This window comes from Schistocerca gregaria, chromosome X, assembly GCF_023897955.1.
Source record: "Schistocerca gregaria isolate iqSchGreg1 chromosome X, iqSchGreg1.2, whole genome shotgun sequence".
Classification (NCBI taxonomy): domain Eukaryota; kingdom Metazoa; phylum Arthropoda; class Insecta; order Orthoptera; family Acrididae; genus Schistocerca; species Schistocerca gregaria.
The window spans coordinates 684,039,827-684,055,872 of NC_064931.1; the positions used below are offsets into that span (position 1 = coordinate 684,039,827).

At 38.5% G+C, this 16,046-nt stretch overlaps 1 protein-coding gene across 6 annotated transcripts in view; it reads left to right on the forward strand.

The window, feature by feature from the left end:
- Nucleotides 1-16,046, forward strand: part of LOC126298094 (uncharacterized) — a 107,492-nt gene that overhangs the window by 30,228 nt on the left and 61,218 nt on the right. For all 6 annotated transcript variants that reach the window (XM_049989411.1, XM_049989410.1, XM_049989413.1 and 3 more), the window contains exon 4: nt 15,255-15,928. In XM_049989411.1, coding sequence (XP_049845368.1) covers nt 15,255-15,928 — 674 coding nt within the window. The remainder of the gene's footprint in view (nt 1-15,254; nt 15,929-16,046) is intronic.

Below are 16,046 nucleotides of genomic sequence, written 5' to 3' on the forward strand. Positions count from 1 at the left end.
ACCCCCCTCTCTGTCACTGCGGCTCCTTTTTGTCTGTGGTCCACATTTTGTTGGAGTGTTGCCTTTTAGCTGTGCTCAGGCAGACGTTAGTGCTGCCTGATACGCTCCCTGCGCTTTTAACAGATGACTCTGCCATGGCGGACTTAGTTTTGCATTTTATTCGGGCAGGGGGCTTTAATAACTTAATCTAAGTGTTTGTCCTTTTTTGTGTTGAATCTGACATTTAGTCTACAGTTTTAGACTGAGTTTTTAATATGTTTCTCGGTGGTTGGCTTTTCCTTTTTTTTCTCTATGGTTGGCCATCACACTCTGTGTGATTTTAATTCGTTTTGTCCAGTCTTTGTTTCAATTTCTCTTGTCCTGTGTCATCTGTCATATTTCCCTTTTTTTCATTCTATGTGGGTGTTTTTAGTTTTTGAAAAAAGGGACTGATGACCGTAGCAGTCTGGTCCCTTTAATCTCACAAACCAACCAACCAACAATATTGGTTTTAGATTTTGGCCAACAACTGGATATGGTGACATACAGGAATTATAATTTAAAGCTAGTAAAACACTCCATATATGTAAACGATCTTCTGCCTAACATACAAAGAACAGAATTAGTTCTTTTTGCAGACAATACTAATATTGTAATCAGTCCAAGCATACATACTGCAACAGAAGAGATGCTAAACAGTGTTCTTAAAGGGATCATTGACTGGTTTTGTGTGAACAGGCTCACTCTCTATTTAGAAAAAGACTCAACATTCTAAGTTCTGCACATTTAGAGGTTCTACACCAGTGACAAGCATGACACATGGTGAGGAAATAAAAAATAGGATGGAAACTTCAAAAAATTGTGCCTTCATATGATGAGAATTTAAACTGGAAAAAACACATTTTGGAACTCCTGAAACAACTTAGTACAGCCAATTTTGCACCTCGAATCACTGCAAATCTTAGGAAGAGAGAAATCAGTTAGTTGGCGTATTTTTCATATTTTCATTCATTAATGCCATATGTAATAATGGTCTGTGGTAACTCATGTTTAAGAAAGGAAACCTTCATTGCTCAAAAACATGCTGTAAGAATAATATATGATTCTGATCCACAATTATCTTACAGACATCTGTTTCAGGAGTTGGGCATTCTGACTACTGCTTCACAGTATATTTGTTTCCTCATAGAGTTTGTTGTAATTAATCCATAGCAGTTCTGAAGGAACAATGATAGACCTGACTACAATACCAGAAGGAAAAATGTTCATTACTTCACAATAAGGTTACCTTTGGTGCAGAAAGGAGTGTACAATGCAACAACTAAAGTTTTTGATTCCTTACCCAATGATAAAAAATGTGTGACAGACAGCAAAGTAAAAACTGGGAACAAACTAAAAAGTATCTCCTTGGCAAATCCTTCTGTTCTGTAGAAAAAATTCTTTTATTGTAATCAATAAAAGATGGTGGGTAAGAGTTATTCACTCACGTCTGTACATTTAATAATAATAATAATAATAATAATAATAATAATAATAATAATAATAATAATAATAATAATAATTAATAATAATAATTTACCCGAAAGTTCCTAAATGCAATGTAAGATATACCGTACAGTTAAAAGGAAGTCGAGCTTGATCAAGGTCCGCATCACTTTCCATTTTTAACCGGACATAACGTCTGAGAAAGGAGAGAAATAATAATAATAATAATAATAATAATAATAATAATAATGGCAAGACCAACAGAGTCACACACGTTAAGTACTTAGGTGAAGTGCTCAAACTGACAGGAAAGGAGAAAATTGCCCAGAACACTATGTTATTGAAAATGAAGAGAGCCTTATACAAAACACAAGGAATTCACAACAAGAAATGTCTGTCTACCTGTACCAAAATTCATCACTACAACACTGTAATCAAACCTGAGGTGCTATACAGTAGTGAGACACTGATGTCACACACAAAGGCTGACCTTGAGAACACTCACACAGGAAAGAGAGATCATTAGGAAAATTATTGGGCCAAAACTCATGGATGATGGATATTGGCTTCACTCCAGGGATACCACAGAGAAGTTCTCCAGTATCGCAGCGGACATTAGAAAGAGGCGACTAAAATTTTATGGACACATAAGCAGACTCCGACAGACCAGACTCACCAACAGAATCCTCAGGTACATCCAGAGACTCAAGACCACTACATCCTGGATGACACAAGTCAGAATTAATTTGGAAAGAGCCCAGCTTGACAGCTACTGCCCAAATAAATATGTCCTCACTGCTAGGCACTATCACCAGATGTTTCCAAGGTCTTTTCATGGGTCGAAAGTTGACAGTTCAAGTACTGTGACTTGATGCATGCTTTAAAAATTACTTCGATTTCTGCATAAATTGCATGTTCTGCTGACAATTTTACTTGTTGGGAGCATCAAGAAGCTTAGATGATTCCAAAAGAGGGGTATACTTAAAAGTATTCTGACTTGCAGGAGCATTTATTCTTCATGAAATCTGTGGCACATAACAAACATGATTTCAAATAAATTTTAGCATCTGTGATAACAATTTAAACATGTTTTTGGTAATACCTAATGAACAGTCCATAAAACACTGAAGTGACTGATATCCCTTGGCACAGAAATTTCAACACAATGCTGCCAAGGATTAGATAGGAAATTAATAAGCTACATATATTCAAAATTAAATGGTTGTGCAGATCATAGGCTTTTTTTTCTTCAGACTGCAAGTTTGCAAATTCACTTAGTCATAGAATTCTGTAATTTGTGTGCATTTTTTCTATTTTGTACATACTTATTGATGTTTAAAGTTGCACATAGCTAGATGATGACAAAATTGAATGTTTGTGGTATAGTTGTAAAGCATGGTGGAAAGGGTAACTTGAAATAGGTCAAATAAAATGATTTTTATGATCATAACAACAGGTCAGCATGGATTGGAAAACAGGATAAACTGGTCACAAATGGAACCTCTGTAAAAATAAATAAAAAAAGTGAGAAATATACTGGATTTAATAAATACCAAAGTCAAAGCTCCATTGGTGGTCATTGTGAAGAATTGCTGCCAAGACATATGGGGTAGTGGCTACATTGAAAACTCATTAAAAGTTCAAATCTTCACTACTCTACATTCGTGGATGAGAGAGAGAAACTGGTTTGGTCGCAAATGTAGAGTATATGATGTGATGCTAGTTAGTTCAGAATACTTTTTACCTTTGAGTGACATCAGTTTTTCTAGCATGCTACCATATCTTTCATTAATGTAGACAAAAATGGAATTTACGTGATGGCTTTAATGTGAAATGTTACTATAATTAAGGGTATGGCTGCTAGTAGTAAAGTTTAGTTTCACAGTTCTCTTCCACATGGTAGTGCTGCATTTCTTCTAAACAACTTAACGATGAAAATGTATTTTTTAAAATTAAGTTTAAATTGAATACCCTGCCTATACAACAGATATAGCTCACCCATCTTGGACAAAACCGCAAATATTGTCCCTTGGCTGTATTTGCATTTCTCTTAGCTTTTGGCAAGTTTGGATGTAGTTAAGATTTTTTTTTTTCTGTGTTGTGGGAAGGGGTCAAAATAGTAGATAGCAAAACTGAGAACAGAGCTTTCAGCCAAACACTGGTGATTTTGATTTTTTGGATTTTTATGTCCTCTACAAATGGACTATGTTATTTTGTTTAATATATAGCAACAAAGTAATATATTATGTCTCCATTGATCATTTTTACTAATTGACTGCCTTTCTCAGCAGTCCTGAGATTTTGTGTCTTTACTATAACAGGAAACGTAGGATGAGAGAGATGTATACAAGATAATAGCTAGCCAATACTTTCCTTCAGTGATGCTCTGATTTGTCTCCTCTTATCTTCACAGTAGGTGAGTCCCTCTGATCCTGGGCTCTGAGTGACCTGCCCTCCCATCCAAAAGCTTTTCTTCCACGGAAGGAATTAATAGTTTTAATTCCTTAGTGATAGTGAGCAGCACTAAAAATTTCACCTCCTGAAGATAAAGAATTGTCCTTTGTGCAAAGGCTTTCATCATAGCTTTCTCTCTCTCTCTCTCTCTCTCTCTCTCTCTCTCTCTCTCTCTCTCTCTCTCTCTCTCTCTCTCTCTCTTCCCCCCCCCCCCCTCTCTCTCTCTCCCCCCCTCCCGCCAAGAACTTTTAACTTGTGAACTTGTCTTACTTCCCTAGATCGTTCCCCAGTGAAACCTACTGTACAACAACTGCAGAGATAACCAGCATCCTCCATCTCAAAACTGATGCTGACGTGATCATCCTCCATGCAAAAACACCACCACTATCATGATTATGAAGTGCAGTGATTATGTGGTGCCAGTGTGTGTCTGCAAGTTATCTGACATATCCACCCACGTGGTCTACTGAAATGATCCCATCCCAAAGGTCCAGCATGACCTCCAGTCCTATCTCAAGTTTGTAGCCCTGCTGACAGGATATTAAACCATAATCTTCCTTTGAAATGCCCGTGGTCCTCTGCCAGTTGTACCTTACCTCCCCCAGTACTACACCTGGTTGACTACAAGAGCACATTGTCTTTCTGGGAATTAAGACAAACTGTGTCCTCATCCACAGTTTCTGTTTCTTGAAGGCCCCACCTAGAAACACACATGCAGAACTGCCATGTCCATTCTTGTAGTAATCAAGTCAAATGGTACTTAGAAAAACCAAATAGCAGAATACTCTTTATGAAGTTTTCTGACAAGCTGTCTATATTGTTTCGAGAGTGCTGAATGTGAAATTTTGAAGTCCCACCAAAATTGTTTACCCGGTAACGAGTCAACAATGGGAAAAACACAAAAATAATACTTTTGTGCTTTTTGTTTGTAACTGTAGGACATAGCAACTTTGAACTAAGAAATGCGTAGATTTGTCTACTAGTTAAAATTCAAAATAACATGGCAGTTTTAGGTAGCATGAGTTTGTAACTGTGGTTACAACAAACACCAGTAGAGGTCGGGCCTAAACTACCTTGTTTATGACACTGCCAACATCAGTAGGCAATTGCACATTAGCTGTTACTGAGTCCTTTTCTTTGTGTGTTGCTAGTTGTGTTCTTTTCTTGTTTTGAAATGGGTGAGAAACCTAATCCTGGCTCATCACTGAGTTTGATTATGACCATAAAACACCAGAAGGGATCAGCAATCCCTATGACTGTGAGTCAAGTTCTGCTTTCCCAGGAGCAGAATGACGGTGTAGGTTGTCTACCCTGGGAGAGGACTTATTTCCCTACACTGCTCCTGTCCACTCTGGGAGTCAGAATTCTAGTTTGTTTATGCTAGCAGCCAGTTCGCCATTTTATAGTGTCCACACACTGCACTGCAGCAGGACCAGAAAATAAAACCCGCTGGAATATTTTGACCACATTGAAAGTGCAAATAATTATTTTCAGTTCTACTTCAATGCTAAGTACCTTGTTGTTTTTTATATGTGATATTGTCAGGCTATGCTAAGAATGCCTGTGAAATGTTAAAATTGATAATCTGTTGATTTTTATAATTATCAGATTGGGTGGGAAAAAGAAATTAATCTCGAGAAACATCTTAATACAGAAGTTCAAAAATGGTGCAACTTCTCCAGAGAAGCAATCTTTTGTTGAAAGCTTAAATAGAGCTACAAGAAGAAAACGAGCAAAGACAGTTTTGGAAGGGAAAAAAGGTCCAACATTCAAATCAAAAATCTCCCAAATCACCACCTTCTTTTTACTGTAAATTTCAAAGCACAAAGGCTTCATTTTCAGGTACATAGTGCGACACTCTTTTAGATTTGTACAGGTACGACTGATCAATTATAAACAAAATAAAAATTTAGGTGTGAATTTGGCCAAAAATAGATGCTACATTTTCAGGTCCCTAACAATTTAATAGGTGAAATAGCAATACATTGGATCTAAACAAAATGTTATAAATGGCTGACCTCTTTTTGTGTAGTTCTAATCATAAGTTCACACTCTGCAGCCTAGACTTACAACTGTGGCACATGGAAAAGATAAGAGGGTGGTGTCAAAGATTTTATGTTCTAAAAAAGCAATAAGTCAAAACATGACAGTTGACTATTACTAGCTCAGGAATTTGTGAATGAAATGATGACAGTTTTTGTGTCAGTCTCTCATAATGAAGCCCAAAATATTTCAGTGTTACAATATTATGTCAGGTTTATTTCGAAACCCAGCGTGACAAGAATACCGTGTACATTATTTTTGTTTATTTGATTTAAGCAGGAAGACAAAAAATGGTCATTGCCCACTGTTGCTGCACCAAAACTTAGTTTATTGTGTGGATTTGTTCCCTGTGACACTATTAAGCCAACCACTACCCTTAAGAAGCGGTAGGAGACCCTTTACTAGTTCCGTCTTAGACATTATTTCTTCAGGTTCAACCACTCCAAACACTTTGTGTCTCTTGTCTTCCATAGCTTCCCGTTGGAAGATTACATATGGTGTGGTTTCATCTTCCTCACCAGTCTGCATTTAAGGGCTTCTCCCTCTATATCCTCTGTGTGTAGGTCTTTCTTGAAGTTCTCATAGCCAGTCATAGGACCTACTGTGAGTTTGTTTCAAGTTCAGGATTACATAACTTCTCAGAATGAGATTTTCACTCTGTAGCGGAGTGTACACTGATATGAAACTTCGTGGCAGATTAAAACTGTGTGCCGGACCGAGACTCGAACTCGGGACCTTTGTTTTTCGCGGGCAAGTGCTCTATCAACCTGCCCGCGAAAGGCAAAGGTCTCGAGTTCAAGTCTCGGTCCGGCACACAGTTTTAATCTGCCACGAAGTGTTACAAAACTTCTCTTGGAACATGGCTTTTGTCGTCATTATCTTGCCATGTTTTTGTTCTTGAACCATAGTCCAGTATTGAATGTGCTCCCTCCTGATCCAGCTACACAGTTCTGATTTTACCATCGTCTTATTGATGTTTAGGACAGGTTCCAGTCCAATAAATGGCGTTGTCACACCTGTCCTGGCCAGTCTATCAGCTTGTTCATTGCCACTAATTTCTGAGCGACCAGGGACCCACAACAGGTTTACTCCCAAGTGCTGTATGACGTTTTGCCATGTTCTTTGATCTTGTTGCAGGGACTGGTAGAGATTTCAGAGCTGCTCGGCTGTATGAATAAATGTGCTACAATCCTTTTAGCATCTACGCAAATTCTCCTCTGCCCTCCTCTAATAGTGGATATTTATTTCTGGAAATATCTACTAGGTCTTGAGAGTACTTTTTGCCTTGCAGCATATATAATTTAAATGAGGAGTCCATGATAGTTTCACGTTCAGGGTTATCCCTACATACTTCACTAACCCACTCTCCTGGCAGTGTTACATCGAGGAGCTAGAATTTCCAGTATGTGTACTGGATTTCGTTCCTTGTGAATGGTATTACAACAGTTTTCTTGGGACTCATCCTTAGATCCTCTTTTCTGTACCAGTTTTCCACAATTTCTAGTGCACATTGTGCCATTTTTCTAGCAGTACTAGCAAATATGCCGAGTATTACTATGACTAAATTGTCTGCATATCCTTAGCAAAAGTAGCCTCTAGTGTTTAACTGTTCGATGAGTTCATTCACCACTAGGTTCCACAGTAGTGGGGATAAGAGCCCCTCCTTGTGGACACTCCACTGGTGGTGTTGATTGTCATTTTCTCATATGTTATGATGGCTTCTACGTATCTCATACTTAGCCAAAATCAAACAATGGAAACTCCAGGTTGGACTGTCAACAATATAAGGAAAAGGGTAGATAGCTCCCCCCCCCCCCCCCCCCCCCCCCACACACACACACACACACGCCATCTCCGGTAGCTTATACCATACCTGAATGCAACTGACACGCTGAATGCAAGCAGCAGTGTGGAGAGGATGAGGAAGGGTAAGTGATAGCAGGGTACAGGTGGGAGTAGAAAAGCACACTGTCTGGCAAAGTGTGCAGGAACTACATTGAGGCACGAGGACTGCTAGGTGTAGTGATGGGAAGTGTTCGTCATGGAAGGGGGCTGGGGGGAGATGGGCAGGAGAAGAGAAGGGGAAAGACAGGCAGGTGTATTGGACCAGGGTGACACACAATGAGGGTGAGGGGACATGAATATGGAGGTGTTGATAGGACAGAGGAGCAGAAACTGTTGAATGGAGGTTGCGGGGACAGTAGGTTTGGTACCCAAATTGATACCTTTGCGGTCTTGGCAAGCTCACCTGCTGTCTTGACCAGCAGCTGTTCTCTGTCTCTCAGAGGCACTCCACAGCTCCCATCTCCTCACAGGCAAAAATAAGAGCACCTTTGTCCAGAAAGACCTTCCTGAATTTGTTTGCTGACTTGTGTCCTCAACAATCCCCCTCCCCCAGTCTTTTCAAAGAGGGCTATTTGAACAAACTCCATCTACTGCAATGTGATGTTGACCAGTGGATGTCCTTGTTGGATAACTGCCATCATTAAAACCAAGAATGCAGTACTGTAGGTCTGCTTCCCTGTTTCCTGCCTTGGTTTTTTATGGATCCATTTATCTTGAGAAGTGGGAGTATTACACTCTGCCATTATCCTCCTGTTTCCTGTCTTAGAGGTAGAAGGTATCTGATTACCCCCTACACTCAGAGGTTTTTTTTTTTTTGGGGGGGGGGGGTCTTCGTTCAAGACCATGTAGTCCTTTCCATTTATCTTTTAAAAACCATTCTTTACTCCTCCCCCCCCCCCCCTTTTAAGTGTTTTGTGCCTCAGACAAGGAGTTGATCTTGATGTGGTCCAACTTCTTAGTAACAGTTTCCACTTTTTGGACTAGTCTGTGCCTGATCGAGTTGTGGTAACGTCTTCCATCAGTTCCAGCCCCTATGCTCTAGTGTTTGAGGTCTTGTAAAGCCTCTCAGTTTTTGTTTTACTTTCTGTGTTCTCTGGTCCCAGAAGAGTTGTGGATCCATTTGGTCAACACCATGGAACCCCAAGCATTGTAAGCATAATTACTCGGAGAGGTCGCCCAGTATCCCTGAGGCTTGATTAATGACGCATCTTCCCATATGCCACACACTCCTTGGCATAGATAACATAACACATTGGATTGGGTATCTGGGGAATTGGGGAATTACTATGGGCATGGATAGAAGAGAGATGGGGCATTGTGGGACACTCTTCGTATGGCTCATCTACTGAGGCCTGCGTGGCATGGGAGACAATGCCAGTAGCTTTGCTGCCACCAGCATAGCCTTCATCTTGTTGCAAACATGCAGGCCTCTCCACTCGCACAGACTGTGCTTCTATAAGGTGGTGTCCTGCAGAGAATCATTTGGGGAATAATTAATGCCTATATGTTTCTCTGTGCATCTCTCCTTTTAATCATGGTGTAGATTGTATCCATGTTTTTTGTGACAGCAAATTTAAAAGTAGTTTTTGATGATATGATGCGTGACACCATTCATGTAAAATATTGGATGGAGTTCATTGAGCTTTGCTGTAGTACTCTTGCATCAACCAAATGAACCTTTCATGTTCGAAAATGATCCTTTTGTCTTATTCAGTTATTTCAACTTGACAAGTAGCATGCACAGTTGTGAGCAACACCCAAGTATGAGCTGCTATGTGTCTTTTATAAGCTACTTCTCTCTTGGGAAGGGTGCCCCCACAACCCACCTATGTAACATCATACCCATAGTTGCTTTCAGCACTGTAATATTAATATACTAATCCTTCCTCACATACGAGTTCTATTGGTGGTGTTTTTGAGTGATCTCAGTGTTTGTTGGTTGTGATTTGTTGTTGATGTTGTACTTAAAAGATATTGGCAGTTTTTTTATTTATGTATAGTGTAGTACTGTTGAACGATGCCAGCTGCCACTAAGTCTGGAAACATTTCTAAATTTCAGAACAGTTTTTGCAAGAGATCACTTCCACAAACGACAGCACCATCGACCACGACCAACTCTTAAATAGCACACAGACAATATTTGCTTAATTGAATAATTCATTGCAATTATTTCAACTTTGAAGCATAGTTATGGGATCTGTTTAAAAAGTGCCAAAGTTTTTCGGAAGAATTTCTTATATACATTATAACTATTATGAAATGGACAGGAGGTGAATAGCTTCTGCTGTTTCTTATGTTGATTAATAGAAGCAGTATTTCTGAATATGTTGGACTTTGAGGATTCCATTTGTATGTGCAATTTTTTGATGAGCTAATTTTGCCAGATGTTATATGCAATGGTCTTGATATGCGTTCTGCCTGGAATCAAACCACACTTTGTTTTTTACAGTGCTCCACTACCTATGTCAGAGGTCAACTCGCAATACCTGTTACAACCTTTGATGCATATTTATTTCCCAATGCCAAGCTGGTATGCCATGAAGTGAATGTCCTCATGGTATTTTTAACCTAGCAAATGAGATTCAGTTGAATATTAACAGATAGAGTAAGATTGTGAGCAGTGCTAGGTTTTATGATACTCTAATTTTAATGGACTCCTTTATTAACGGTCGTATAGATTTGGAGTTTACAGCACAATACTGATCTTGGTGCATTTCATGCCATGATTAAATTCCAGGCAGTGTTCCCTGACAACTGATCCCCCACCTTTTCTTTTTTGTTGCCTCCATTGGGTGTGTTGCTGATATTTTGTTTTTCTCTGCTGAACTAAGCTATTTTAAAAGTTAGATAATTTGAGTATCAGGGAAGCAGAATGTAACTGAACTTAATCCTGTTTACATTAAAGAAAACAGTTAATAACACATGAAGAAGGTGGCACACTGTATTGAGCCCAGTTCTGTTTTTACTGTAGGCAAATGACCTAAACTTAAAAATACATCAATTTTCAGATGACATCAGTGTCTTATTAAGACAGAATACTATAGAAATACTTGAAAAGTCCATTAACAGGGTGTATGTATACAAGCTGGGACAACCAGGAAATCTGGGATAAACTTGGGAATTATTTTCATCAAGGAAACATGCAGGAATTTATCATTGTTTTAGTTTCCAATTAATTTTTTGTAATTTTGACTGGTAAGAACTGATACTCAAATGAAGAATTTTACTTTAGCCACTACTGCAGAGTAATATTGCAGCAATAAAACATAAATGAGAGAACAACAACAAAATAAAACTTAAGTGGCAGAGAAAGTGCGGCATTTACAACAATAAAACATAGTGCACACACAAGTGTCAGTAGACAGCAAGATGTGTTAAAATGTTGAGGACGAAAACTGTGCAGTACTTGGTAACAACAAACTGCTTTCAATGAGCATGACATCACAACTGTTTACGTTTGTAACAAGTCACGGGAAAATATTATAATGGTAATTTGAGAATTTTCTTTTATGCAAAATGAATTATGTAACATGTGAGAGTGAATGATGAATGTCTTAAATCACGGTGTGTTTGACTCTCATTTGTAGCTTTATACTTTGAGGATCAACCATTAGAAAAATTATTGGCCCAGAAGACCAGCCATTTAAGCCATTACTTAAAATTTTACTGGCACATTTGTTTTGATGTAGCTTAAAGGGTAACACATGCTAAAAATACCATGCAATAACACAGGGAAAAAAGTATAATTATTCTCCAAAAAAGGAGGGGGGAGGGGGGCATGAGTTTTGAGCAATTCCACACATAATTGACTTTTCTGGGGACAAGTTGAAGTGCTTAACAGAACATGTAATTCAGCCAGGTAACATACAAAATCTTTGGTGCACAGCAGTGAAATTTATAATAATGCTTGTCAATAATTTTCAGCTGCTGCAATTTAAGCTGTGCTCGTAGGATCCTGCCTAACCACACCTTCGAAGAGAGGGGGAAAAAAAAAGCAGCAAAATATTTTTGATGACTTGTGTTACATTTAAAGGCTTAGCTTTTCTTGTAGCTATACTGCATGTATACTAATTTAAACCATTAGCTTTTCCTATTTGTGTGTTAGCACTACTTAACAGTGATATTGCTTGGCTGACTACATTACATGTCCTTTGCTCTGAATATCTGCTATCATTGCCTGGTGAGATCACATGACATGAGCTATGATAGCTGACAAAAGCACTTCGCAGTCTTGATTTTAGTGTGTCGGAAGCTACCACGTTGTATTTGGAGAAACTCATACTTTTGCTTTCATAATAAAAAAATATAGAGTGTACATGTTCCCGCATATGAAAAATCTTTCCAAAATATGTTTTTTCATAAAGTGCTGGGAACTTCTGCAGCGGTGTATAAAACCTTTACCATTCAAAGGACTGAAAGTTTTACAACTCCAAGGGAAAGTATATTGTCACTTAACAAAAAAAATATACTTTCGCCTGGAAAAGAGTGTACTTTTAACTTGGAGATCTGTAAAAAATTCAGGAATATTTTTCTTGTATGTGTATACACCCTGATTAAGGCTTTAACAGAGGATATGGTAGAGTACTTAAAATTTTAAGTCTTGAAAAAACTGTTTCAATAATATATTTACCACATAGATTAGGACATCGAATAATCCTCATTAAACTAAATGCGCAAACAATTGCCAAAACAATGCATGCAAAAAATTTAGATGTTTTTTATGTAACAGAACCTGAAATGGATACACTGACTGACTATATTAATAGAAAATTGAACACAACATGTATCAACAACTCAATACTAAGAAATTGTCTCTTGTGTAACCATATCAGGGCCAGATATGTTGCATATATTAACTCAACAGTGAAATGTTGAATAATATTTTGGGGGAACTCAGGAGCAACTTAGAAATTGTTCAGGCAACAGAAATATATCATTATATTAATGAAGGAGTGCACAGAACTTAACATTCAGGTTACTATGCTGAATGGCACAAAAATGCAACACTTTAATTTATTAAAATTTTTATTTTAAATTCGTCATTTTTATGATTACTAGTCTACGTTTTATGATAAAATATTGTGACACAGTATCATCTAGGTGTTTACAATGAGAAAAGATGATTATAAACAAATTAAGCCAAAGCTGTGGAAATAGCATGAATGGATTCATGTTTAAAGCAAATTTTGATGAAATGCCTGAAGTTAAAGCAGCACTGTTTTGGTTTCCTGTACTTCGCACTTCACTTTGCAGACCTCTATTCACATCTTCCAAGAGCATGTATTCCCTCCTCTTACACGAGTCACAACATCCAATCTCTTAGGCAGGCTTCTTATTATTGCTGCAAAGTCCTCATGAGGAATCATCTCCAATTCTTTCAGAATGGCCTGTGGGGTTTTTGAATAATGCTGACAGGCTCCTATGCCCGGCTGGTCCCAAACATTCTCATTCAAATCAGGGCTTCGAGCAGGCCAAGCTTGATATGGATCTCCACTTCATCTCTTGCATAATTCTCACACATGGGCATATATTGTCATGTATTAGTGTAAAACCATCAGCAATAATTGGAGTAAAAGACACAACATGCTCCAAAAGGATTTTCTCCTCATACCAGTGTGCTGTAAGGCTCCCATGCTCTGCAAAGACCAAATCTGTCTTTGCAGTCACATAGATTCATGACCACACCGTCAAAGAACCATCCTAAAAAGGCATCTCTCTACCATTCTGCCGTAATAACCTCACTGTCCATGGGACATTTCTCTCTAATCTTCTTTCCTTCTGTCAGGTGACTGCAGGTCAAATCATTACTCATCGATGAACACCACTTGCTTCCATTGTTGTACTCTTCAGCCACGATATCCCCCTGTGAAACATAGTTGAGCTGTGCGATGTTCTGTGGTAAGTTCTGGACCTGTAGTAGGCTTTCTGGATTGAAGGTTGGCTTCTTTCAGTCCTCTTCAGGTGCAGTAACAGTGGCAGACAGGCTGCAGCTTAGCTACTCAATTTGATTTTCTCTCTCTCTCTCTCTCTCTCTCTCTCTCTCTCTCTCTCTCTCTCGCACGCGCGCGCGCGCGCGCGCGCGCACACACACACACACACACACACACACACACACACACACACACACACACACACACACACACACACATTCTTTCTCTTTTTGTGTGTGTGTGTGTGTGTTTTTGGGGGGGGGGGGGTGCACAGTAACCCGATGCGTTGCTTTGCATTGCATTGTGTGCTGTGTTTGTAGCACCAAGTGAGGTGACACAGTGGTTATCACACAGGACTTGCATTCGGGAGGACGGTGGCTCAAATCTGTGTCCGGCTGTAGTGATTTAGGTTTTTTGTGATGTCTCTAATTGCTTCAGGCAAATGTATGATGGTTCCTTTGAAAAGGCACAGCCATCTTCCTTCCCCAACCATCCCTAATCCAATGGGGCGGATGACCTCGGTGTTTGGTCCTCTTCCCCCAAATCCACCAATCAACCAACCTACCTACCTTCTGTCTCTCTGCTGCTCAGTGTTGCTAGTTGCGAGTGCATGTCTTTTTTCATTCCACTGTCTGTCTGTAAAATTTACACGTCCACAACAGACTGTAGATAAAATGTAGTATTTCCTTGTGAAGGGGTGTTTGTAGTTCATGAATTGTACCATAAATGGCGAGGTGAAATTGTGACTGATGCAAGAAGTATTTTTTAACTGAAATACATTAAGTGGAGACGAAAGTAAACCTCGTCATGGATTAATACATAACGAGAAAGATACAGATATTTTTGTGATTTTTTGACATGAACATAATCTTTGGATTCACTTGTACATAAACAATTGGAAAGTAAGTCATGCTTAACAATTGAGTTTGCTTTAAATTGGGGTTTTCTTCATTTTGTACTGTTAGACTTGCTTAGAGGAGCTGCTGCGTACCAGTGATGTGTCTTTTGACACATGGGCTACTATTTCTTATATATTTTATGCAGGTAGTAGTATACCATTAGAAGCTTCACTAGTTCTACTTTCTTTACTATATGGAATATGAGATAAGTGATTTTTCATTGATATTTATTAAACTGCTTGCATACTTTAAAATTTTTTGTAAGAATAGTCTGTGATAATGCTACTGTCTTGCTGCAGTTTTGAACACAAGAAGATAGAACTTTTATTTACTCACAGATCTAATTTAAATAATTTTGTTGGCATTTTAAATTTATTTAAGTAATTTGATGCTGGTGCTGTGCAGAACATAGACGTAGATGGCATATGTATGCAATGTAGAATCATAGCCATGGCCAACTCTGCAGTTACAGTAACATACATAATTCTTGATACATTGCTTTAATGAACGAACTGCTACTTTCATTGAAATTTGTGTGATATTATTTTAGGAATATGTGAGTTGAATATTAGCATTTTGCACACGCAACATTTTTCTTTTGTTTGTTTGTTTGTTTCAGCTTGTCAACTGCCACCACGTGATCGCTTTTATCAATTTTGTTATATAAATGCCGGAAAAATTTGTGGTGCCAGCCTTCCTTTCAGTTTTCAAAAAGAAGTTAATGTTAATGCAGAAGATCAGCATACAGCATTGTACTTGAGGAATAATTCTTCAGTTGGTGCATCAGCACAAATAAGTATTGTATCCACTGGAGGGGATTGTCAAGTCACAGTATCAGCTGACTATCCACAGAACTTGACCCTGTCTTCTAATGAAGGCAGAAATAATGTCATCCATCTTGTCCCAAAAAATTCAACTGAATATCCTCAGAATCTTTCTCTGAATTCTAATGAAGGCAGAAATAATGCCACCCATCTTGGAACTCAGAGAACAGCGGAATATCCACAAAATCTTACTGTGGCTTCTAATGAAGGCAGAACCAATGTCACCCATCTTGGACATACAAGTGATGAACCTTTACAAACAAATACAGCAGAAACTGAAGTAACAAGTAGCGAACAGACTGCTCCACTCTCACTGAATAAGAAGCAGAAAAATACGAGTGGTGTATCTTTGAAAAGTATGTATAAAGATTATAATACTCCAGCAGTTGCTTCCACATCTCAAGGGGCGGACAGTGCAGAAATAGGAGTACCATCTTTTGTCTACATTCCCAGTGGCAGTAATGACTCGGTACTAATTGTCATTTCATTTATTTTCCCTAGAAACTTATGGAGATGTTAATTTTTTATTTTTGCTTTGATACTTTTGTTTGTTACAATTTGTGATGTATATAGGAAATGAATAGTAC